Genomic DNA, 25919 nt, shown 5'->3' with positions numbered 1-25919 from the left:
CCTGCAAGCCTTCAGTGTTATTCTGGGCCCTCATCGGCGCGTGTGGCTGAGCCACTCAGCAGAATTATGTCTGACACTGCCAGGTCTTGGGGTTTTCTGATTGCTGCCAGGTGTTATACTCCAAAACTCACACTTCTGTATAGGGCAGGGCCTGAAACCTGAAGCCAGGGCTCCGTGGGCACTAAGCAAGTCACAGAAGAAACACTAAGGGTCAGCTACCCAACAGAGTTACCAAGTACCATTTTCCTTAATTTAACACAGCTTGGCTTTGTCTCACTCCCGGCCCCAGTCTTTTATTTAATCGACGTATAGTTGATTTACAATATTGTGTGAGCTTCAGGTATATAGCAAAGTGATTCAGTTATGCATATATCTATTTTTCCAGTTTTTTTCCATTATAGGTTATACAAGATACTAAATATAGTTCCCTCTGCTATGTAGTAATCTTTGTTATTTATTTTATATGGAGTGGTGTGTGTCTGTTAATCTCATATTCTTAATTTATCCCTCCCCTCCCCCACCCCTTTCCCCTTTCGGTAGCCACAATATCGTTTTCTGAGTGTTTCTGTTTTGTAATAAGTTTATTTGCATTGGTTTTTAGATTCTGTATATAAGTGATATCATGTAATATTTGTCTCTCTGTTCCTGGCTTACGTCACTCAGTGTGATAATCATAGGTCCATCCCTGTTGCTGCAAATGGCAATATTTCATTCTTTTTCACCTGGTCCCAGTCTTCAGGGACTTCATCATGTCCTCTCTGGCAGGTCCAGATTTACCCAGGGTATAGATCCTGCCTGCATGTTTTCCTGGCCCCTCACCCAAGGCCAGGCTCCTCTTCTCCCCCCCGTGTGACCCCAGCCTGGACCACGTGCAGTATTCAGCCCTAGATTCAGCATAGATTTCTTCTGCAGGTCTACCAGCCTCTCCTCACTGCTGCACCCCAGTTCATCCCATTTTCTCAACCCCAATCTTTTCTCATCTTGCTCTTACCCTTTCCAAAGCCCCTGAGAATGTCAGGCCTAGAAGGGACTTACTGATCCAAGTTGACACCTTATCTGGTGTTGGTGTTCTCTGTATAATATAGCCAACTGGTGGTTTTCCAAGGGCTGTTTGACTATCACAAAAAACAGGTTGCTCAGGACCTCAGACCCTAGACAGTCAGCTCAACTAAGGCTGGTTCCAGAACGTAAACAGTTATTTTCTGGAGGCTTTTGCTGTTAATCAGTTCTACGCCATAATAAAAGTAGCAATCGAAAAAATAAAAAAGCCATTTGCAGCCACAGAGCCGAGCAAGATTTCTCAAATGTCTCCCCAGGACTCCTAAAGTAGGAGGGGAAGAGTATGTGTGCGAACACCTTTCCTTGAAAGTCTCTTGATTTGGCTTAAAATTTCATGTACATTTTGTATTTTCCTCTATTTGTAATAGATCTTTTTGTTTAACTATGTGAATAAGGTTTAACTATGTGTTTAACACTCATGCTTTGAGAGGTATACACCCGTGACTTCCGGTACCCATGAAAGGTTATAAGTATCTCAGTTCGAAGAGACATGAGCTTATCAACTATACTCCAAAATAAAATAAAAATTTTATATATATATATATATATATATAAAGAAATGTGAGCTTAAAGCCAAGAGGATTATTTACCAGTCATATTCTTCCACTTTCCAAAGCAGGGCTTGGTAGGGCAGAATGAGCACTCGTGGAAATCTTTCTAAGCTCTAAATCAAGCCAGAATTCATCTAAGCTTCTGAGGAAGGGATGACAATTCCCGGTTGACAGAAAAGGCAGAATGAAACTAGAGAATGATTTCAGCAAAGTGACACATGAGTATTATTCCCAGAATTTGAACATAACTCCAGGGACTATCCTTGAATCTTTTTTTTTTTTCTTTTTTTCTTTAATTGCATTCTAATTGAATAGGTCCTTAAGTCTTACTAACTAAAAAACCACCACTGCTCCCCACTTCCAGTTGACCTCAGCAGGGATTAGCAGCTCTAGCTTTGTTCTGCCCGTAACAGTTGTCTGAGTTTGAGCAGAACTTTCTGGTCCTCTGTTTGCTCATCTAAAATCTGAGGTTAGACTTGGTGGTTTCTAAGACCTTTGCAAATGGGAGAATCTGTGCATTAACCCTCCACATACCAGTCAATATTTATTAACAAGAATTGTCCTGGGTAATGGGACATTCAGGCAAATAAAACACAACCTCTGCTCTTGCTGAATCCCTGATCTCACCAAGCGGGTAGGAAAGGCACATAAATTAGTGTCATCTTGGCACTTGGTGGAAGTTGATGATTGTGGCTGGTAAGAGTGGAATGTCGTAGTACCAAAGAGCAGTGGGGATTGGGGAGGTTTCACAGAGAAGATGATGTCTGAGCTGAACCTTGAAGACTGAGCTAGAGTTCAATAGATGGGCAAGAGTATTCCCTGGCAGGTGAACCACACGTGCAAGGCATGTTGTAGGAACAGTGTGAGTTTTCTGGAGAAGAGGAGCTCAGAAGACAGATTCTGCGTGCGTGTGTGTGTACACGTGTGTGTGTGTTGCAGAACAGACTGAGGAGATGGATTTGATCATGATATTAAAGGTTCTTGAATGCATAAATTAATTTATCTGAGGACTGGTATTTCCAGGCAGTCCAGAGGACCAGCCCTGGGGGAGGAGGTACTGTAGGGACTCCTGGGGACTTCGGGGTGAGAGCCCCACTCTGCTTCAGGCAGAACAGCTTCACTTTTACCTGCTATATCTACGGGTTCCGCTTGATTTCATCTGACAAAAAGTTTCCACTGCTAAAAAAGCAAGCAAACAAAAACAAAAAAAATATGTATGGCCAATAGGGCCATTGAGGGGTTTTCTTCTAGGGAGAAGCAGAAAGAAGCCTCTGAAGCAGACTTTGTGGGGACTTTGGGGGAGCAGAGGCCTGATGGCTGACATTCAGCAGAGAGGGTCCCTCATTCAGCGTCCTTGGCAGCAGGGGGTACTTGTAATTAGGAGGTGAGGCACACACCCCTGACTGGTAGGGGAGGATCAAAACTCAGGTCTTCCCTAGGGCTGGGGGAAGTGTGTGTGATCTCTAGTAGGTAGTCCCCCAACTTGGGGGATGGGCTGAGAGAGTGGGAGAGGGGAGAGGCAGGAAGTGGGCAACTAGACTAACAAAGGTGCCTGTGGCGGTTTACCCAGCCCAGGTGGGAGGGCGGGGCCTAGGTCTCAGCAGGGGGCCACGTGTGACTTTATGGGGAGCTAGGACCCCATTTCAGCTTTTCTGCGGCTGGAGAATGGCGGCTGGGGGGCTGACAATCTCAGGCACTTCTGGAAGTTCCCAGGGCTAGGCCCTAGCATGTCTGATGTTCGGGGAGCCCTTTCAGCCCCCTCTCCATTCCCCCAGGGACCATGGGCTGTAGCTGCAGCTCAAACCCAGAAGATGACTGGATGGAAAACATCGATGTTTGTGAAAACTGCCACTACCCCATAGTCCCACTGGATGGCAAGAACACGGTAAGAGGCAAGACGGGGGCTTGGTGAGGGAGTCGGGTGGGATGCAGGCGTGGGGAGAAAGGAACAGATCATCCCTACAGGTCCTGGAGATGACAGCGAGCCCCCTGCCACACAGAAAGGAAAAGAACCCCAGAGAGAGAAAGCGACTCTTCTAAGGTCCCACAGCAAGTGGTGGGCAAATTCAGTGAAAAGATCCAGCCAAGCTGAAGTGAAGGAGAGCAGGAGAGTGGGGAGGCAAGCCAGGGTCTCACCCAGTCTTCAGCTCTCGGACTTCTCTCATCCCACACCCACAGCTGCCCATGCGGAATGGCTCTGAAGTGCGTGATCCACTGGTCACCTACGAGGGATCCAACCCCCCAGCTTCTCCACTGCAAGGTGACCTCAACCAGCAGGGCCTGAAAGACAAGGCCTGTGGATCCTTGGTTGTCAGCGTCCATCTCCTCCCCCATCCCCAACTTAAAACTCCTGAACTCACCCTCCCAGTCTGCTCCAGAAGTCTTCTCCCTGACTGCCCCTGTCTTTACAGACAACCTGGTTATCGCCCTGCACAGCTATGAGCCTTCTCACGACGGAGACCTGGGCTTCGAGAAGGATGAACAGCTCCGTATCCTGGAGCAGTGAGTGACCCCCTTCGCCCTGCCCATCCTGGGGTATCTCCAGTACCGCAAACCCCTGCGGTCCCGGCTTGCAGTGGGAGCTCTGCAGACAAAAATGGGAGGCTCCGGGGTGCTGAGCTGGAGGGTGGGGTGGCATGGCCTAACTGGGGGCTCCGACGGAGGATTTCCAGCCGAGTCCGAGGCTGTGCAGACCATGCTAACTGCCGCCGTCGCGCAGGAACGGCGAGTGGTGGAAGGCGCAGTCCCTGATCACCGGCCAGGAAGGTTTCATCCCCTTCAACTTTGTGGCCAAAGCGAACAGCCTGGAGCCCGAACCGTGAGTGGGGACGCGTCGTGGGAATGGTGGGACGCAGATCCAGGGATCTCGGAGCAGAGGAGAGGTGCTAGGGGTGGTGGCGGTGAATGCTTGAGGGTAATGGGGGAAGACCGGACCAGAGGACCCATGAAGACTTCGCTTCTGCCTTGAGCAGCTGGTTCTTCAAGACCCTGAGCCGCAAGGACGCGGAGAGGCAGCTCCTGGCGCCGGGGAACACGCACGGCTCTTTCCTGATCCGGGAGAGCGAGAGCACTGCGGGTGAGCGAAGGGGGCTGCTGCGGGGCGTCGGGAGTGGGCCGCGGGCTGGGGCCGCTAGCCGAGGTCCGGGGTGCGAGGAGCCCGCGGGGATGCGGGGCGTGGGAACCGCGTTGGCGGAGGGGCGACTCGCTGGAGGCCACCCCTCCCCGTCTTTTGCGTTCCTTCATCCCTTCTTTCGTTCAGGATCGTTTTCACTGTCGGTCCGGGACTTCGACCAGACCCAGGGAGAAGTGGTGAAACATTACAAGATCCGGAACCTGGACAAAGGCGGCTTCTACATCTCGCCCCGCGTCACTTTTCCCGGCTTGCACGAGCTGGTCCGCCATTACATGAGTGAGCACGCACGGCAGGACTCTTCACCTGGGCCCTACCCTATCAGCCTGTCTCCCCCACTTCCTCTCGGGGGTCCCTCTCCTCTCCCCCCCACCCTGCCCATCTCTCAGCATGCTCCTTCATATCCCCCACCCCCACTCAAGTGGGTGAGGGGCGGTACCTTGTAGCCTCAGGGGTCAGGTGACAGCCCCTGCCTGTCCATTTCCCCCGGTGGGGACTGAGTGAACCCCCCCACCTCCCAGTTCCGCCTTATTGACAGCCCTTCGCCCCTCCCTCGACCTCACAGATACTTCGGACGGGCTGTGCACGCGGTTGAGCCGCCCCTGCCAGACCCAGAAGCCCCAGAAGCCGTGGTGGGAGGATGAGTGGGAGGTTCCCAGGGAGACTCTGAAGCTGGTGGAGCGGCTGGGGGCTGGCCAGTTCGGAGAGGTGTGGATGGGTGAGTGAGGCCCTCCAGGACTGTGGCCGGGGGGGGGAGGGGAGGCGTCTACCGAAGACCTGAGAGTTCTACGACAGTACCTTGTTTCAGGGCAGCTGCCTGGCTCTGGGTACATGGGCTGCGAGTGACCCTCCCAACCCTTTCCTGCCTTAGGGTACTACAACGGGCACACGAAGGTGGCAGTCAAGAGCCTGAAGCAGGGCAGCATGTCCCCCGATGCCTTCCTGGCCGAGGCCAACCTCATGAAGCAGCTGCAACACCAGCGGCTGGTCCGGCTCTACGCAGTGGTCACCCAGGAGCCGATCTACATCATCACGGAATATATGGAGAACGGTGGGCGCCGCCGCCGTGCGCGGCCGCTGGGGGGCGCTGCCGTGTCTTCTGCCCCCTCCCGGAGTTGGGAGGAGATATGCGTGGCTCTGCACTGAGGTTTTTCTAGAGGAATTTTGCTGAGCCCTCAAAGACTCACCTTCAGGGGCGACCAGAGGGTGTGTGGAGAAGAGGGTGTGCTGTTTGAACCGTATCTGGGAGCCCAGCTTGAGGTGGCAGGCTCTGGTTGTTCAGCCGCTCAGTCGTGGCCCTCTCTTTGCAACCACATGGACTGCAGCACGCGAGGCCTTCCTCTCAGGTTGTGGAAGAGGACTTAACGCCCATTTTCCCTCACCTGCAGTACTGTTTGCCTTCTTCAAAGCCTTATCTTGATCTAAGGATGCTTGATCTCAGGAGATGAGTAGGTCCCTAGCCTCCCCAGCCTTGGGAGGTCTGATCTGTTCCAAGGCCCTTTTTTCAGTTCTTGGTGAGCTTCTCCACGACCCTTCGCCCACTGTTGGACAGATTGAGAGCCCAAGGAAGGGGAGTTTAAATAAATAGAAATTTCTAAAAAATAAATAAATAAATAGGAATTTCTAGGCCCAGCTTTGGGCCAAGTCTCTGTCCCGCCTCTGGAGCTCAGTTCCCCCAAGAATACCAGCAGAAATCTAAACAGGCTTATCCAGAAAGTAGTAGTCATTGAGGACTCTGACTTCTTGGGTTGGAATCCTGGCTTGAGGACTGTGTGGCCTTGGGCTGATCACCACTTCTCTCTGCCATGGTTTCCTCGTCTGTAAAAATGATGATAATAATGCAATAGTAACTTTCTTATAGGATCTTTGTGAGGATGAAAGCTAATGCATATAGAGCAGTTAGACAATGTCTGCTGTATAGTAATGGCTCAGTAAGTTTGTTGTTATCTGGCTCTGATTCTTTGGGAATATAAGATCTATCCTTCTTTCAGGAAGGGAAAAAAGCTAATTGGTTAATGGATTCTGAAGATGGCAAATAGCAGGCCACCTTCGATTGGTAGTTGCTTGGAGCTCTGTATTGAGAAGGATTCTGAGGTTCATTGGGAGTGAGCACTGGAATTGATTAGCAATATCTGCCATGGACACAGTGGAGGAATGACAGTGTCTGTCCACATATTTGCTGCCTTTGGGTGAGGTTTTGTCTCAGTGACTAATTCAGCACTCAAATGGGGACATTCAGGTTTTTGTCATCTTCACACAGGGTTTTAATCTCTTGAGAAGGGCCAGTGGTTACTAGCTCTGTTCCAGCCACTCTAATCCCTGGTCTTCTCCTAGTTACCCTCTGCTACCAGAAAGATGGTCCCTCACTCCCTCATGATACCTATTTTCATACTCCTCTTTTAATATATTCAGCATACATTTATTGCTGTTTACTGTGGGCTGGGAGGAGCTTCCCACGTGCCTCAGTGGTAAAGAATCCTCCTGCCAATGCAGAAGACGCAATTTTGGTCTCTGGGTCAGAAAGATCCCCTGGAGGAGAAAATGGCAACCCACTCCAGTATTCTTGTCTGGAAAATCCCACAGAAAAAAGGAGCCTGGTGGGCTACAGTCCATGGGGTCCCAAAGAGCCAATACAGCTTAGTGACTGAGCATGCAAGCACTGTAGGCTGGGAATATTGATGGACAAAATAAGAATCTTGCTATCAGAGAAAACTTGCTTTAATTATGCACCCTAGGAAAACCAGTTTATGCCATAGGAAAGTCTTAGCAGGTAGATGATGATGATACAATTTATTATTCTTGGTATAATCTAGAGAGGGTTTTTAAAGGAAGAGTCCAGCTGAGCCATGACCAAAAAGAAACTGTAGCAGAAGAAATGGAACAAAGAGACTTTGGAGTGGGAACCCAGTGGTCTATGAGGAAAATCTCACAGTTATCTAGGGTAGATGGAGTAAAAGAGGCAGGAGTGGAGGGCAGAGAAGAAACTGCAGATGTGGACTATGTAGGGCTTGGATGCCTGGCTGACTTCAGGTTCCACCCCACTGGTGACAAGAAGCTTGCAGACCCCTCCAAGTGGCATCTTAGTCCCCAAGAAAAGGGCATCACACATCTTAGGCACCCTTACTCTGAACACACACTCCTCCATTTTCAGCTCTTACTCTTCCTTTTCACACATCAGACATGGCTTCTAGACCCCTAGTTAGGGGAGAAGGGTCTGGGAGCTTTCCCCTGGGGCAATTTGAGTCAGCAACTCTTGCTTCTGTCCACAGGAAGCCTGGTGGATTTTCTCAAGACTTCCGAAGGCATCAAGCTGACTATCAACAAACTCTTGGACATGGCAGCCCAAGTAAGGAGACTGGGGAGGGGCTGAGCATGGGCACAGGGCAATGGGATCCAGATGTCTGGCCTAGGACTGCTGACCTGTACCTGGTCTGCAGATTGCAGAGGGTATGGCATTCATTGAAGAGCGGAATTATATCCACCGTGACTTGAGGGCTGCCAACATCCTGGTGTCCCATAGCCTGAGCTGCAAGATCGCAGACTTTGGTCTAGCACGCCTCATTGAGGACAACGAGTACACAGCCAGGGAGGGTAGGTATGGGATATGAGGGAAGTCAGGGGTCTCCGGGGTCTGGCCTGGCAGACCCAGTGACCTCACTGCCCTCCCTCCAGGTGCCAAGTTTCCCATTAAGTGGACAGCACCAGAAGCCATTAACTATGGGACATTCACCATCAAGTCGGATGTGTGGTCTTTCGGGATCCTGCTGACAGAGATTGTCACTCATGGTCGCATCCCTTATCCAGGTCGGGGTCCAGGCAGGACCTGAAAGGGTGATGGGGAAGGGCAGCAAATTCATGTCTTTCTACTTCCTCCCGGGCTCAGAATATGAACCTTTCCAGCTGCTCCCCCTCTATCCTCCTAGGGGTGGCACTCGTGCACCCCCAATCAGGTGCCACATCTCCTAAGTCTGGCTTCCATTTCTGTCCCTGAATCTCTCTTCCTTCAATAATCCCAGCTCTTTTCTTTAACTCTAACACAGGCAGCCTAGTAGGTAGAAGAGGATCTGGTCTGAGAGGCAAGAGGCCTGCTTTCTTTTTGCGTTTTTTCCCAAGTTTTATTTCTTTATTTTATTTTTTGGCCACACCTTGCAGCATGTGGGATCTTAGTTCCCCAACTGGGGATCAAACCTGCACCTGCTGCACTGGAAAGCAAAGTCTTAACCACTAGACTACTGCGGAAGTTCCCGGAGGTCTGCTTTTTATTACCATCTGCCACTGATGGTTTCTGTTTGACTTTGATCAGATTATTGCTTCTTTCTCCACTTGTAAAACGTGAGGTTAGAACAATATTTGACCCATATGAAACACTCAAGAGTGTTAGGTTTTATTATTAATCACTTTGGGCAGGTGACTTTACCTTTCTGAGCCTCAGTTTCATGATATGAGAAACAAGATTATTTTTGAAAGAGTTTGACTCATAGTAGATGCTCACGAAACACTGACTTCCTTTCCCTCTGAAGCCTTCCATGTAGAGTGAGAGAGATGTGTAAGCAGCCAATTCCCACTCTCTCCCACTCCTCCCTCTATCTCCTCGACAAAGTTCTTTACCGCTGAATTCAGCCAGGACAGGAATGGAATTTTTTTGGAAGGAACTTGCTAGGAAACGCTGGGGAAAGGAAACAGAACACAAAGACAGGGTCGGGAGCTCGTGCAGCCTGGTGGCCAGACTTGGCAGAAGCTTCCCACATCTTGAGCAGTGTGCACAGAACTTTGCTCCTGGGAAGGTAAAAACACCTTAGAATTAGGTGTGAGTATGTGAGTATGCAGGCCTTCACTGGTCTGGACTTGCCCCATCGAAGAGTTCAGGGGCAGCACTGGGGCTAGAAACATATTCTTGTCATCCTGCCAAGAGCTCACACTGCTCCCTTAGAGAATTTTTCTACTAGAAGAATAAAGGCAATGAAAGCATGATGATAAATGGCAACTGACGCACAGTTGCAGGGTCAGGGAGACTATGGGGAGTAATGGGGACCTGGGTAAACCTGCGTCTGCGCCAGCAGATGGTTGCTATTAAGACACGGGCCCAAAAAGCAGAGCTGTGTTTTTTCAAGAGAAGTCAAAGCTTGGAGTTTTAGGAAAATTTGCCCATTTCCAAATATTGGTGATGATTCAGATTGTTTAAAAACACAATAAGGGGCCAAGTCAAAGTAGGTCTGTCTGTGGGCTATATTTAGGCTGGGTGTAGCCAATCGGTTTGCACCCTTGACTCTATCCATCAGTGTTGTTTCCTAGCCTATGTCTTTCCATGCCCTGATTTTTAAATGTGAGGGCCACATAGCTAGAGGCTCCCCAGAGGCAAGGCCTGAGGAAGAGAGGTCTCTATCGACTAGGTTCCAGTTTGAAGCTTTGTAGGAATAAAACTACTATTTTGCTAGGACATCTAGGAGTTAGGCTTCTCTTCTCAGGAGAATAAAGGAGAAACCAGAGGCCACACAGGTAAATTAGTAACGGGGGCCTATTTCTGCTGTGACCATTCAGTTCTCCAGAGCAGCATCTCTTGGGGTCCACATGTAATGGGCCTCACTGGTGGGGCCAGGATCAGTACAAAGGGAGGGAACTGGTCCAAAGATGACTTCATCTGGGTCATAGAGGGGCCTAGTGAATCTTCTGTGCCCAATGCAGGGTCTGCCTGGCTGAGGCCCAGGATCCACCTGGCTTCCTGATGTAGCATCTCATGTGCCTGTTTCCAAAGCTGGAGAAACTTCCCCATTGTCCTGGCTGTGGGCCCCCATCCTGCGCTAGGCCCTGATGGCTTCATCCTTCCCCACCAAATAATAATCATCACAGGTGCTCTTTATGCTCCATCTCCTCTTCCAGGCACCATCCTCAGGGCTGTGTACAAACTTTCTCATTCAATCCTCACAACATCTCTAGGAGGTAGGAGCTCCTATTATCCCATCTTCCAAATAGGGAAACTGAGGCTCAAAGAGGTTCAGTGGGTCACTCAAGGACTCACAGCCAAACACGTCTGTGTTACTGCAGGTTTAAGCCATAGCAGACACTCCAAGTGTCATGACTGACCTTTCGCAGGTACTGCCAGTATAGCCTTACTATCCTTACCATCGATGAAGACCAAGATCCCTTTGGATTGGTGCTCACACCATACCTGTTGTCAAATATCTTCTTAACCATCACCCCTGCCTCTGGGCTTCTGAAGCCTGGAGCTTGATGTCAGTTCTCCCATCAACCTCTAGGGATGACCAATCCTGAGGTGATTCAGAACCTGGAGCGAGGCTACCGCATGGTACGACCTGACAACTGCCCGGAGGAGTTGTACCAGCTTATGATGCTGTGCTGGAAGGAGCGCCCAGAGGACCGGCCCACCTTTGACTACCTGCGCAGCGTGTTGGAGGACTTCTTCACGGCCACAGAGGGCCAGTACCAACCCCAACCCTGAGGGGCCTAGGTGACTGGGGCTTGCAGCCCTCCCACCGTCTAGCCAGCCTGGCTGGGGGAGGCGCAGTTCCTGTGTCACACCCATGTGGCCTGTGCACATTTGGACTCAGCATGTGAATCCCGCCCACGTGCAACACATACGCTTCTCATGTCTTGTACACGGGATCTGTAGCTGGGTGGGCTCTGCACATGTGTCTTGTACCTGTGTGGCCTGTGCATATATGTCTTGGACACTTGTCCAAGTTGTCCCTTTCTGGGCGCCCCCCTGACTTCCAAGAGCACCAAAGAGAGGAGAGAGGCCTGTGATTAGCACCTGCTTCTCCCTGTCCCCCTTTCTGTTCCCCTGGTCATCAAGATGCTCTCTAAGAGCTGAGACCTTATCTAAAATACCTCTGTGTGCTCCTCTTTGGTGTTGGCACACATAAGGAGCTCAATAAATACCTGTTGGTGAAGATTGTACATCTTTCTGCTCCCCACTCCAGTCTGCTCTTCCTTGCCGGGGGGAATGGACATTCAGAAGCTGGAAACTGAGGCACCCTGAATTGGGGTGAAGGGTGGGAGGGATGAAGGGATGTCTGAACTTTTTCCAGCCCTGCTGATGTTGGGTGCCAAGAGGAGGTCCTTATACTTTGTGGTATGTGTTCTTTGAACCCCTTTAAACCTCCACCCCAAAGAATTATGGGCACACTACCCAGAACCTCCTAGAGAGTAAATGTGTCCCAAGACCCTTCCTTTCCCATTGTATAAGGGTGACTGCCTTTTCCTTTTTACAGCTACTGATTCAAGAGCTATATGTTCTGATTCACCTTTAAGGTGTTTTTAAACACTGAGTTAATCCACTCACTTAACAAATATTTATTGAACATTGTGCACTAGGCCTGGAAAATCCCATGGACAGAGGAACCTGGTGGGCTGCAGTCCATGGGGTCACGAAGAGTCGGACAGGACTGAGCGGCTTCACTTTCACTTTTCACTTTTATGCATTGGAGAAGGAAATGGCAACCCACTCCAGTATTCTTGCCTGGAAGATCCCAGGGATGGGGGAGCCTGGTGGGCTGCCGTCTATGGGGTCACAGAGTCGGACATGACTGAAGCGACTTAGTAGCAGCAGCAGCAGCATACTTCTCCCTTCATGTCTAACAAATCATTGGTAAAATTTACTAGGTTATAGATTTGTAGTTTACTAGATTATAGATCTGGAGAAGACAATGGCACCCCACTCCAGTACTCTGGCCTGGAAAATCCCATGGACGGAGGAGCCTGGTAGGCTGCAGTCCGTGGGGTCGCTAAGGGTCGAACATGACTGAGCGACTTCACTTTCCCTTTTCAGTTTCATGCATTGGAGAAGGAAATGGCAACCCACCCTAGTGTTCTTGCCTGGAGAATCTCAGGGACGGGGGAAGCCTGGTGGGCTGCCGTCTATGGGGTCGCACAGAGTCGGACATGACTGAGGCGACTTAGCAGCAGCAGCAGCAGCAGGCAGTGGATAAGGTCTCTGGGGAGCTCACAGGGAAGATAGACAGTAAGCATCACAAAGAAATAAATGGCATGGTATGCTGCAAGGTGATAGTGCTAAGGGGAAAATTTGGGGGAGGTTTGTAGCTTTAAAGGGGATACACTAGGAAGGCCTCATAGAGAAGGTGAATTTTGAGCAAAGATTCGAAGGAGTTGAGGGAGTAAGTGGTATAGGGGAGGAGCAGTCAGGCAGAGGGGACAGCCTGAGGCAGAAACTTGAGACAAAGGGCAAGAAACTTGCAAAGGGCAAGCTCTTGAGACATAAAGGCTGCCTGAGGGAGGAGGATAGATCCCAAGGGGCTTTGGGGCCTGTGGTTTCTGCAGGAGCCATTTTGAGACTCACATTTTAAAAGTATGGCTCTTACTGCTGTCTTAAAAATAGATTGAGGGCCATCCCTGATGGTCCAGTGGAAGACTCCATGCTTCCACTGCAGGGGGCATGGGTTCGATTGCTCTTCTGGGAATTAAGATCTTGCATGCCAAGGCACAGCCAAAAAGTAAACGTGTGCTGTGTGCTAAGTCAACGCTGTCGTGTCCAGCTCTTTGTGACTCACGGGTTGTAGCCTACCAAGCTCCTGTCTCTATGGGATTCCCCAGGCAAGGACACTGGAGTGGGTTGCCATTTCCTTCTCCAGGGGATCTTCCCGACCCAGGGATCAAACTCCAGTCTCTTATGTCTCCTGCATTAGCAGGCGGGTTCTTTACTTAAATTAATTAAGTAGGGTTTCTCTGGTGGCTCCATGGTAAAGAATCTGCCTGCCAGTGCAGGAGACACAGGTTCCATGCTTGATCTGGGAAGATTCTACATAGTGCAGAGCAACTAAGCCTGTGCTCCGTAACTACTGAACCTGTGCTCTAGAGCCTGGGAGCCACAACTGCAGGCCCTGCGCCTTAGAGCCCGTACTCTGAAACAAGGAAGCCATTGCAATGAGCAGCCCGAGCACCGCAACTAGACAGTAGTCTCCGCTCGCCAAAATTAGAGAGAAGCCTGCACAGCTGTGAAGACCCAACACAACCAAAAAATTAAATTTATTAAAAAATTAATTAATTAAAAAAGAAAATAGACTGCGTTAGCAGTCAGTTTATAAAACTGGGGCGGTTTTGCAAAAAAACTCCAGATTTCTGTCTTCTCTTGAGAAAAGAGGAAGACTTGGCTCCTTTGGGTTTACCTGGCCTCATGGAGCTGAGTAATGGCCACCGCCTTTAGGTGGGGCATGAGCTTTGCCTTTCACACCCTATTGCTCTCAGATTATGCACCTAAGTGTTAGTGGCTATTTATCATCATGCTTGTGCTATGGTTTTTATAATAAAGAGGCGAATGAAAAATTTTTGCATACCATATTTCTATTACAAAGTGTGAAAATTAAAGATGCCTGAAGATGGCAGTGTGTTTGAAGAAAGATGGGAGGACATATTTCTTTATGAAAGTAAAAAAAAGAATCCAGTTTTGAAAACAAGCAAAGTACCTGACTCAAACCAATATAACTATAATTCACATCCACTCATTTACACCACCTTCCTGACCTCTGTAGGCATCCGAGTTGGTGATTCCTGTTCAGCATTTTATAAAATGCTGCCACACCCATGACCTCATCTGATCCCACCCTCCTCCTTTTTTGGACATGGCTGCAGCCACAGAGTTGATGAACTTTGTTTTCTTACATTCTCCATTTTACTAAGCGGGAAATGGGGACACAGAAATATTCCTGCCTGGGAAGCAGCAACACAGAACTGGGAATAGGGATTGTTTTTTGGTCCTTTGCTGTTTCTATAATAGAAGAGCCCAACACCACCACCTAAAGGTTGGACAAAACCCCTAAGCCAACCCTCTGACCGGACCCCTGGACACAACCCTACCCTCACCCCATATAAGGAATAAGCTTCACCCCCTCACCCCCGGGCGGTGGGGGGTGGGGGTGGGGGTGGGGATGGGGGAGCTAGCAAGCAAGCAAGGAAACCTGTTGTTTGTTCTTGCTCCCTGATGTTGTCGGCTGCTGCCCTAGGGGCCCCAATAAAGCCTTGCCTGAAAAAAAAAGTACCCAGTCTTAGATCTCCTGTTACTTTTATAATTAAAGGCTCAAATGCAGTTCCCATGTGAGGAATACAAGTGCCCAGGCTGTCTTTAGACTAAGTCATGTCTGACTGTTTTGCAGCCCCTCTCCTCCACCAGCCTGCTCCTCTGTCCAGGAGACTTCCCAGACAAGAATACTGGAGTGCGTTGCCATTTCCTTCTCCAGGGGATCTTCCTAACCCAGGGATCGAATTTGTGTCTCCTGCACTGGCAGGCAGATTCTACTGTAAAGAGGCATAAAAATGTATCTTATTGACTGTAGAACCATAAGTAACTTACTTGGCACACAGTAAGCACTCACTAAATATTAATATTGTTGTAGTTGCTTCTTTAATAGCCCACCACAGTGCTTTTCAGCCTTTAGCTTTCAATAACGATTGACTGATTGATCTAGTGCAGTGGTTCTCAAGGATTGGGTTGGGGGCACTTTTATACTTCTCCAATCCTCTCCTCCTTGCCCTGGAGACATTTTGCCATGTCTAAGTACAATTTTTGTTGTCACAGCTGCAGAGGGCTGGGGGAGTGCTACTGGCATCTAAGAGTAGTGGCCAAAGTGAAAATGTTAGTCACTCAGTCGTGTCCCACTCTTTGGGACCCCATGGACTGTAGCCCGCCAGGCTCCTCTGTCCATGGAAATCTCCAGTATCCTTATACCGGAGTGGGTAGCCATTCCTTTCTCCAGGGAATCTTCTCCACTCAGGGACTGAACCTGTGTCTCCAGCATTGTAGGCAGATTGTCTACTGTCTGAACCACTAGGGAAGCCCACAGTGCACAGGATGGCCCCCCACAACATATTTGGGTATTATCCAAAATGTTAACAGCTTCAGTATCTTTAGAAACTCTGCTCTGGTGTAAGCGACAGTTTCCTCCCATCTAAAGGCACTCCTTAGCCCGCCTAGGAATTGCGTCAGGAGTAAGAAAGGACTGCATTTGAAAAGAAAGACCGCATTTGGAATAAGAAAGGCTGGGTTCTGCCACTTTGATATGTGCTTCTGGAGTCGAGTAAGCGTTTTAAAAAATCTGTGGTTGAAAACTGAACGTGATTATTGTGTGACTCCGAGGAAGTCACAAAGTTCTCAACTTCGTTATCCTTGTCTGTAAAATGCGGATGAAAGGCCCCACTCCAAAGCCGCCAATAGGAACAACAGAGATGACCGAGATAATGTCGGTAAAGCTATGGCACAGTCCTTCGTCTACAGCAGTTTCCTGTCGTTTGTCAATTTATTTCTCCTCCTCCAAACTTAGCTGAGTGACCTTGCGCAAGTCACTTTCCATCGTAGGCCTCTGTCAAATGAAAGTTGGCCTCTGATCGCCAAGCAGTCTCCCAAAACGGAATGGGACACCCAAGTTAGCAGGCCCACTTTCTTCCCCCGGGACGAATGGTACGATCCCGGGGCAGCCCCACCCCCCCTGTCGCGGACCTTGGTACAGGCCCAGGGGGGCCCTCCGAGGCCTCGCCGGGCTGCCCTTGCCCCCCGCCGAGTTCCGGGCCGTCCCAGCGCCGCTGATTGGCTGGAGCCGTGCCCGGGCTGCGCGGCTATAGGTGAGCCCGGGCGGGGATGGGCGGAGCACGCTGGAGGCCCGCCCCCTCCCCGCGGGTCGGACGCTGAGCGGAGCCACCGGCGGGAGGGCGGACGGACCGATTGACGGGAGGGACGGGAGGCGAGCAAGATGGCGCAGACTCAGGGCACCAAGAGGAAAGTCTGTTACTATTACGATGGTGAGCACAGTCCTCGCGCCGGGGGCGGGGCCGGGCCCGAGCCGGGCGGGATCCGGGAGAGGGAGCCGAGGAGGTCTGAGGGGGGAGGCTGAGGCGTTTGGGAAAGGCTGAGGGAGGAGGCTGAGAGAAGGAGGCTGAGGCTGAGAGAAGGAGGTCGAGGCTGAGGGCAGAGGCTGGAAAAGGTTGGGGTTGAGGGAGGAGGCTAAGAGGAAAGGAGGTGGAGCTTGAGGGAGAAGGCTGAGGGGAAGGGGGTCGAGGCTTAGAGGGGAGGCGGGGGCGGGGGGGGGTCCGAGGTCAGGAGGGTCGCCTGGGGAAGCGTGAGGTCACCTTGGTGGGGAATTCTGAAGTCTGATGTGGAGTTTGCGGCGGCCTCCTAGAGAGGAGGCTGAGTCCGAGGCAGGAGGCAGAATCTGGTGAAGAAGATTGCCGGGTGACATGTTCTGCTGAGAATCCGAAGATCTCTCACTGCCCCTTTCCTTCCTCATCTCTTCTGGTGAGAGGCCTGCAGGGCTCAGCACCTAGAGGTCACCAGCTCCCCTCCCCCTGTCTCCCAGCGGGCCCTGCGGTTGCTGCTGGGAAATGGGACTCCTGGGGTTGGAAGAAGAAGGATGCAACTTGTCAAAACAAACTTTTTCGTTGAACAGAAATCTGTGGAGCAGCAGCTTCTTCTGTTCTAGGTATCGTTTAGGGGCTGAGGCCAGGGGATGATCTTGCCACCTTCCTTTCACTCAGTCTGGAGGAGCATATAGACCATGACAGAAAAATTGCTCTACACTATCAGGTTGGGAGGAAGGACAGCTCAGAATTTGCTGGGAGCACAGCGAAGTATCTGCCCAGTCTGAGAAGTCAGGCAAGGAGGTGCCATCTCAATTAGGACCTGAAAATCAGGAGTTATTAACTAGGCCCAGGAAGGATAAAGATAACAAGTTGAGAGGTAAGAGAGAGGCGAGCACCTTTGAAAAATGGCTGGATGTACAGTATGTTGGAGGCATAAATTTGAAGGCACAATGTTAGAAGGTGTAGAGCAGGGGTGAGAAAAGGGTTGCAAGTGATGAGGCTAGAGAAGTAAATGGGGACCAGATCACGAAAGGCTGGGCACACCACCCTAAGAAAGTTGGATTATATTCACAAGTTGGGCATTGGTGAATCACTGAAGTTGTATTCAGGTTAGTGACATCATCAGATTTATTGTACCTTAGAACTATCACTCTGGGACAGAAGTTAAACGCATGAATGGAGAAGTAAGGAAAAAGGCAAGGATCCCAAGTATCTAGTTTGGGCAGTTTCATGCTGAATGTAGAAGGTCATTTCAGTTGATAATGTTGGGTTTTGTTTTTTAAAGAAACATTTGTTGAGATGTCTGGGGGATATCCCAAGTAGAGGTGTCCAGTAGGCAGTGGCCATTCAGGTCTGCAGTTTAGAAGACAAATGAGAAAATAGAAAATTTTGATGATTGTCAGCATACATACATACAGCTGATAATTTTAGTTACAGAAGAGGATGCAGTTACCCTTGTATCCCATATAAGAAGTTGTATAGGGTGAAAAGAGAAGAGGGTCCAGGGTGGGATTCTAAGGAGATGGACTGAGAAAAAGTCTAGTGTTCTTCATGCTCTGTACTCCCGGGTGTGTAGAGTACATTTGTACATTAGTCACTGTGTGTTGGAATTGCCCATTTACTTATTCATACTTCTTACAGACAGTGAACTCCTGAGGGAAAAGGATCATGTTTTGTCTACCTTTGTATACTCAGGCCCCCAAAACAGTGCCTAGCTCGTAGTAGATTCTCAAAAAATACTGTTCATAAAGTGAATAAAGATACAGAGGGAATGACTTGAGATGTAAGTGAACCAGAAAGTGTTGGGTTACAGTAGCCGAAAGAGGGAGGGAGTGGCCAAGTGTCGGCAAGAACTGTTTCCTGTGCAGCATTTAGAACTGAAGTTAAATTGCTGTAGACTGAAGGGTTCAGTGAAGAGGAGGCATTAGATTGAACTTTTTTTAAAATCATACCACTCTGTGTGTAGGGTCTTTGTTCCCAAACCAGGGATTGAACCTGTGCCCCCTGCCGTGGAAGCACGGAGTCTTAACCACTGGACCACCAACGAAGTCCCTTTAAAAGGAAGCTTGTTGAGACAGAGAGAGGCTTGTTGATAAAGAAGAGATGTAGTGGCTGAGAGTTAAGTATGTGCAAATTTTTATGGAAATTAGGGAGAGGTTGAAGATACTAGTAATGATGGAGGGGCTAGTAATGATGGAGGTCCCTGAGGAGAGATCAGGTCAGATGGAAACCAGAGCACACGTAGGGACACCCCTCTTTCAAGAGGCAGTTCCTTTGGGATGAGAGGTTAAGTGGCAAGAAAAAACATGTTTGAAGGAAAGAAGATGGAAAGCGGAGGGGGCTTTTAGGATGAAGTAAGAAAATATTCCTTTTCGTGAGAATGGGGGAGGGCAGTTGGGTAGAATAGGAATCTTGAAGAGAGATAGCTGTTATGAAAGAGGGAGCAGGTAAAAACATTTGAAGCCTTGCTGGGCTGTGGTGAGGGCCCATTTGAAGCTGGAGTCTGTGACTTCATAGCTTTATCAGTTTGCACAGTTTTGTGATCTCCACATTCTCAGTTTAAAAAGAGAAAAAGTGGAAAGACCTCCATCTTTAGAGAAGGGTGATCTCTTCCTTTCTGAGAAACTACTTGTGAGTTTCTCAGTGAGGTCACTAGTTGGGGGTTGAAATTTGGCTCTGCTGCTCAAAAGCTTTGAAGTATTGGGCAAGTCATTTTACGTTTCCAGGCCTCAGGCCTCTCCCCTATAAAATGGAGAAACTATGAGAACAGTGTAGAAAGCCCTTTTTAGTAAAGTTTTAAAAAGTTTGAAACAGCTGGACTGGTTCCAGGACCCCAGCACAGGTATCAGAAGGATGCTCAGGTTCCTTAAATAAAATGACATAGTACAGTAGGCCCTCCTTAGCCTGGGTTAGTGGATGGGGAGGGCCAACTCTTATCTATAAGGATTATTTTTTTTTAAGTCTCTCAGCAATCTGATTAAAAACTGTTAAAGACAGGATAATGTGTTTGGGCCCCACCCTCAGGTACTCCCTTAGCTTTCTAGATAAGTTATCTCAATTCCCCAAGTCTAAACCTTGGCTGGATTCTGGGTTGATAGGCAGGGGAGTTACTAGGGATCAAGACCTATACCAGAGAAATGGGTAAGCAGGAATCCAATTTGTATAACATAGCAATGACCTTGTGACTCTTGACTGCCCACAAATTGGGTCTGCATCTTGAAGACTTGGATTTACCTGGTGACTCGGATGGTAAAGAATCTGCCTGCCATGCAGGAGACTCAGGTTCAATCCTTGGGTCAGGAAGATCCCCTGGAGGAGGGAATAGCTTCCCACTCCAGTATTCTTGCCTGGAAAACTTCATGGACAGAGGAGCCTGACAGGCTATGGTTCATGGGGTCACAAAGAGTGGGACACAACTGAGCCGCTGACACTTTCACTTTCTGGAAGTCTCAGCCAGTGCCTTGAGAACATGTTCTACCCAACCCCATGGTGGTAAGGTTGTCTGAGGAGCCCTGGGCACAGACGTCTCTGACTGCCTTCCCTCCTACTGTATCTCAAAGTCTGTCTGTATGGGACTGTTGGATGCCACTACATGCTGTGCTCTGGCTTGTGACTGTCTGAGAACACAGGCCTCACTAAAATGAAGAGGCTGAACACTAGGGGTTCATTGGGTGAACACTAAGGAAATCTAAATGAAGTATGGACTTTTAGTAAATAATTATCAATATTGCTTCATTAATTGTAACAGATACTTTCTGTTTCACTAATGTAAAATGTTAATAGAGGAAATAAAGAGAAAGGGACTTCCCTGGTGGTCCAGTGGCTGGGGCTCTGCACTCCCAAGGCAGGGGGCCTGAATTCAATCCCTGGTAGGGGAACTAGATCCCACATGCCGAAACTGAAGGTCCAGTGCTGCAATAAAGATCTAGGATCCTGGGTGCCGAAACCAAGAAGACCTGGTGCAGCCAAATAAATATTTTTAAAAATAGAGAAAAGGATGAGATCCTAAATATTCAACTGTTTAGAAGTTTCCTATTATCACAGGCCATGTCTGTGGTAAAGAGAAGTGGAGTACAGCTTGGATGCTCTTGGTGGCATTCCCCACAGTGCATTAATCCCTGGAATGAAGCCTATTTCTGGCACTACTAAATTGTTGATTAAGAGGTTGGGACCCTTTGTTTCACTGGTAATGCAAGATCTGCCTCATCCTAGTGAGCTTCCAAGGAGAGAACTTTGGGTGTGCAGTTCACATGATTTTGAAATATTTTCCCAGGAACTTGGTACCAGCTAGACTACAGAGCCCTTTAGGTTAATTGCAAACTGAAGTAGGTACAAAGTTTTTGGTTTTGTTTTTTTAATTTTGAAAATTTTGACCACCCCACTTGGGCATGTCTCAGTTCCCCAACTAGGGATCAAATTCATGCCTCCTGCATTGGAAGCCCAGAGGCTTAACCACTGGAACACCAGGGAAGTCCTGCTGATACAGTTTTTAACATCCTGGATTTGGAGTTAGAAGGGTCGACACTCAGATCATTCATTAGCTGTGTGATCTTGAGGAGGCACATAACTTCTCTGAGTCTCAGTTCATTTCCTTGAATCTTTATTCAGCCTGTGTGATGTACAGGGTATATTTGTCCTTGCCTTCAAGGAGCAGTCTTGGAGATATAACACAGATATGTAAATAATTGAGATACAAAATTAAGTGCCATATATAAATTGCATGCAGAGGAAAAGACCATTTATTCTGATTAGGACTATGGCTGGAGCTTTAGCTGACCTTTGTAGTGTGAGGAGGATGCTCAGAGAAGGAATGACATTCCAAGTCAAAGAAACAGTCTGAACAAAGGATACTTTGGTGTGAAGGTGAATGCGTTCAAGAAGGTGATAATAATCTAGTGTGTTCATAACAGAGATTGGAGGTTCAACTCAGTTCAGTTCAGTCGCATCTGACTTGTTATGACCCCATGGTCTGGGCTGTAGCACGCCGGGCTTCCCTGTCCATTACCAACTCCCAGAGCTTGCTCAGACTCGTGTCTGTTGAGTTGGTGATGCTATCCAACCATCTCATCCTCTCATCCCCTTCACCTCCTGTCTTCAACCTTTCCCAGCATCAGGGTCTTTTCCAATGAGTCAGTTCTTTGCATCAGGTGGCCAAACTATGGGAGTTTCAGCTTCAGCATCAGTCCTTCCAATGAATATTCAGGACTGATTTCCTTTAGGCTGGACTGGTTGGATCTCTTCACAGTCCAAGGGACTTTCAAGAGTCTACTCCAGCACTACAGTTCAAAGGCATCAATTCTTCAGCGCTCAGCTTTTTTTATAGTCCAACTCTCATGTCCATACATGACTACTGGAAAAACCATAGCTTTGACTAGATGGACCTTTTTTGGCAGAATAATGTCTCTGCTTTTTAATACGCTATCTAGGTTGGTCATAGCTTTTCTTCCAAGAGATTGGCAGACTTTCCGTAAAGGGTCAGATAGTAAGTATTTTAGGCTTTGTGTGCCTGGGTGGGCTTCCCAAGTGCACTAGTGGTAAAGAACCCACCTGCCAATGCAGGAGACTTACGAGATGTGGGTTTGATCCCTGGGACGGGAGGATCCCCTGGAGAAGGAGTTGGCAGCCCACTCCAGGGTTCTTGCCTGGAGAATCCCATGGACAGAGGAGCCTGGCAGGTCAGACATGACCAGAGCGACTTAGCATGCACGTGCCATATGGGTGAGTCTCTGTAGTAACTATTTAGCTACTCAACTCTGCCATTATAATGTAAAAGTAGTCATAGATAATAAAACTAATGGGCATTGTTGTATTCCAATAACATCTTATTTAGAAAAATCAAGCAACCAGTTAAATAACCCAGATTTGCCTGCCAGCGTCTAGAGCAGAATGTGTGTGTGTATGTGGTGTGTGTGTTGGGGTAGGGTGGTTGTGGTAAGAAGTTGGAAAAATAGATTAAGAAAGTCCTATTGAAGTTGTTCTTTATGCTTTATCCTATAGAAAATGGGGAACCATTAAGGATTTTTGAGTAGGGGAGTGATGTTATCAAAGCTGTGTGTTAGGAAAATAACTGGTATGGCAGATAGTTTGAACTGACAGCAGAGGGACCAGTGGAAGGTTATTGCTATGGATAAATGAAGAGATGGTGAGTTTATGGGGTTTCCCTGGTGGCTCTGCTATGGACAGAGGAGCCTGGCAGGCTACAGTCCGTGGGGTTGCAAGAGTCGGACACAACTTAGCGACTAAGCAACCAACCAGCCTGGTGGCTCAGTGGTAATCTGCCTGCCAGTGCAGGAGACATGGGTTCAGTCCCTGATTTGGGAAGATCCCACATGCCTCGGAGCAACTAAGCCCATATGCCACAGTCATTGAGACTGTGCTCTGTAGAGCTGGGGAACCACAGCTGCTGAGCCCACGTGCTGCATACCTTAAAGCCTGTGGTCCGCAGCAGAAGGCACTGCAATAAGAAGCCTGAGCACCACAGCTAGAGAGTAGCCCCCATTCTCCTCAGCTAGAGAAATGCCTGAGCAGCAGTGAAGACCAGCACAGCCAAATAGAAAAAGAAAGTTAATGGATAAGCTAATTTTTACAGAGATGATGAGTTTAGTCTTTAATCTATAAAATGGGAATAATACTCCCTGTCTTAACTATTTTCCAGGGTATTTGTGAGAATCCAGTAAGAAAGTGATTGCAAAAGTGCTTTGACGTCATAAAGTGTTCTGATGTGCAGGAGGTGAACTGTGACTTACAGTAATTCTGAGTAGTGATGATTATTCTTTCTGTTGTGGGAGTGAATTCCTTGGAGATAGTTAGGTGAGTCACCTCACTGGCCGCTGTTCCCCAGTAGCTTTGGACTGACCCACTCACACTGTCTAATGCCTTTGGGTTCCAAGGGAAAAAACTGGGCCAGACAGACATCCTTAAGTGCTCATCTCACTACGGTCCCCTGCTTTTTGTTTTCTTTTGGAGTTACCCTTCCTTGATGTGGGAGAGAATCTTGGAGCCTAGAATGAACCAGACGGAATTTGCCTAGAAATTTGTTGTAAAAATCTGTGGGTTCTCCTGGGAGTGTGTGTCTAACTGTGTCACTGAAGCTGTCACTCTTTCTTCTTCAGGGGATGTTGGAAATTACTATTATGGACAAGGCCACCCAATGAAGCCTCACCGAATTCGTATGACTCACAATTTACTCCTTAACTATGGTCTCTACCGGAAGATGGAAATCTATGTGAGTTACTGGGAGCTTCACCCCTCCCTAGCCTCTTCAGCTCTGGTTCCCCATATATCATTCATTATCTCATTTTTTTTCAATTACTCATTTATGAAATGTGTTGAGTGACTGTTACATGGCAGACATTGTAAATGGTAGAGATTCTTTGTTTTTTAACGTGCTCACTCTAGTGCTGGTGAGCAACATGTACACAAATTGTACTAGAGTGTGTAAGGGCAACGACTTAAAAATGTGTAAGATTCAGAGACATTGAGGTGGAATGTGGAAGGGAGCCTTGGAATGTTTCCTAGAAGTGATAGCTAAGCAGTGTTTTAAAGATTAAATAGAAATTAGCCTGGAGTTCAGGAGGGGACTAGCATTCTAGGCTGAGGGAAGAGCGTATACAAAAAGGCAGAAAGGTAGGAACAATATGATCTGTTTAGGGAAATGTAAGTAGTTTAGTGTGCAAGTATTGCTGCAGTATAAAGTTGACAAGTGTGAGAGAGGGGAGCTAGAGCTGGAGAGGGGAGCTAGAGCTGGAGAGGTCAGCAAGAATTGAATGTGCTATATTAAGCAATTTTGCTGGGCCAGGGTCAAAAAATCTAGTCCCTAAAAACTAAGTGATTGGAACTGTGTTGAACTAGATACCAAGTCTCTATAGTTACTGGAGAGTATGGACTTTCTAGCCACTTGGCCTGGCTCCAGCTGATGTCTTTTGCCACATCTTCCAGTTTTCCCTGATGGCTCAGCGGGTAAAGAAATCTGCTTGCAATGCAGGAGACACAGGAGACATGGATTCCATCTCTGGATTGGAAAGATCCCCTGGAGGAGGAAAATGGCAACCTGCTCCAGTATTGTTAACTGAAAAATCCCATGGGCAGAGGAGCCTGGTGGTCTGTAGCCCAAAGGGTCACGAAGAGTCGGACACATAGCGGTTTTTAAAGAGAAGCCAGAACTCTGGATTATTACATAGAGTCTTCAAGGTTTAAAATGTTGGCCCAAGTTTGTTTGAAACATGTAGGAACAAAAGTACATGAACATATCTGTGAGCCAAATTTGGTCCAGAGTTTCCCAATTTGAACTTTTCTGGAGGCTGTAAAAAACAAAAGAAGTGTTTATTTAAAACGTTCTGTTTATTTGTTCGGTTGTGCGGCTCTTAGCTATGGCACACAGCATCTTCTGTCTGCATGGTGGTATGCTGGCTCTTCAGGTGCAGCATTCAGGATCTTTTACTGCGGCATGCAGGATCTATTTCCCTAACCCCGGGATTGAACCCAGCCCCACTGCATTGGGAACGTGAAGTTTTAGTCACTGAATCACTAGGGAAGTCCCAAGTGAAGTGTTTTAAATGAGAAATAGGAATAGGCACGCATTTTAGAAGCAGGGAGGCTAAGTTAGGAGGCTGTTGCAAGAGTCCAAATGAGAAAATAAGGAGGGGCTGGAGGCCTGTGTTGCCTTACGGTTAGAGTGTAAGGGTTGTTGAAGTCTGTGCTGACAGCTTATGTAACCTAGTAGCAGCAGCATCCTTCCCCACCATTCCAGAGACTGAAAGGAGAGGAATCTTCTGTCCCAGGCGACTGTGTCATGTCTCTGGAGCCCCTGGAGGCAGCTGGGGAAGCAAGGAGGGAAGGTAGACGGAGGAGCAGATGGAACTTGGGACCAGAGAGCATTTTCAGGTGTGAAGGGCATCTGGGAATGAAAAACATAAAAGACAGCAGAGGTTTTCAGGGACTCTAGGGAACAGACTAGTATTTAGATACAGAGAGGGCACCTGAATGTGGAATATAAGCACCAAGGCTCCACGGGGCTGCCTGTTGCACATCTCAGCCATGCTCACCTGGCCTCAGTTTGCCTCCCTCCCTGCCACTCCACCCTCAGAACACTCCATTTCAGCCAGATCAGATTCTGCCTCTTTCCACCCCATTCTGATGGGGAGGATTATTTACTCCACCTAGTCATATCTTTCTCATTTTCAAGAGATGCGTTAAGCACTGTTTCTTTTTTTCATTGAACAGATTTTTGTTGAGTACTTGTTATAACCCAGGGACTTTATTAACCTCCATGAGTGATACTGATATATTAATAATAAAAAAAGGGTCATATCTTTAAGTGAGAGGAGAAATCAACTAACATTTATTGAAGATTGCTAGGT

At 48.3% G+C, this 25919-nt stretch overlaps 2 protein-coding genes across 4 annotated transcripts in view; both read left to right on the top strand.

Moving 5' to 3' along the window:
- Positions 1-3390: 3390 nt before the first annotated feature.
- On the top strand, positions 3391-11197 carry LCK (LCK proto-oncogene, Src family tyrosine kinase). Of its 2 annotated transcripts, XM_068969426.1 has the most exons (12): positions 3391-3495; positions 3789-3870; positions 4022-4112; positions 4330-4428; positions 4583-4686; positions 4870-5019; positions 5306-5458; positions 5612-5791; positions 8010-8086; positions 8178-8331; positions 8413-8544; positions 10995-11197. In XM_068969426.1, the coding sequence occupies exons 1-12, from the start codon at positions 3391-3393 to the stop codon at positions 11195-11197; spliced, it is 1530 nt and encodes a 509-aa protein (XP_068825527.1). The 2 variants fall into 2 exon arrangements, with proteins under 2 accessions (XP_068825527.1, XP_068825528.1); XM_068969427.1 differs by lacking the exon at positions 5306-5458.
- A 5207-nt stretch (positions 11198-16404) lies between these two features.
- HDAC1 (histone deacetylase 1) overlaps positions 16405-25919 on the top strand; it is a 32584-nt gene continuing 23069 nt past the window's right edge. The window contains exons 1-2 of one of the 2 annotated variants that reach the window (XM_068967197.1): positions 16405-16503; positions 23673-23785. In XM_068967197.1, the coding sequence (XP_068823298.1) occupies positions 16455-16503; positions 23673-23785 (162 nt within the window). In that variant the 5' untranslated portion in view covers positions 16405-16454. Of the gene's footprint in view, positions 16504-22178; positions 22279-23672; positions 23786-25919 lie in introns of those variants that run through there. The other variant, XM_068967196.1, reaches the window with a different exon arrangement.

This window comes from Capricornis sumatraensis, chromosome 3, assembly GCF_032405125.1.
Source record: "Capricornis sumatraensis isolate serow.1 chromosome 3, serow.2, whole genome shotgun sequence".
NCBI lineage: Eukaryota > Metazoa > Chordata > Mammalia > Artiodactyla > Bovidae > Capricornis > Capricornis sumatraensis.
This window is presented reverse-complemented; position numbering and strand designations above follow the sequence as displayed.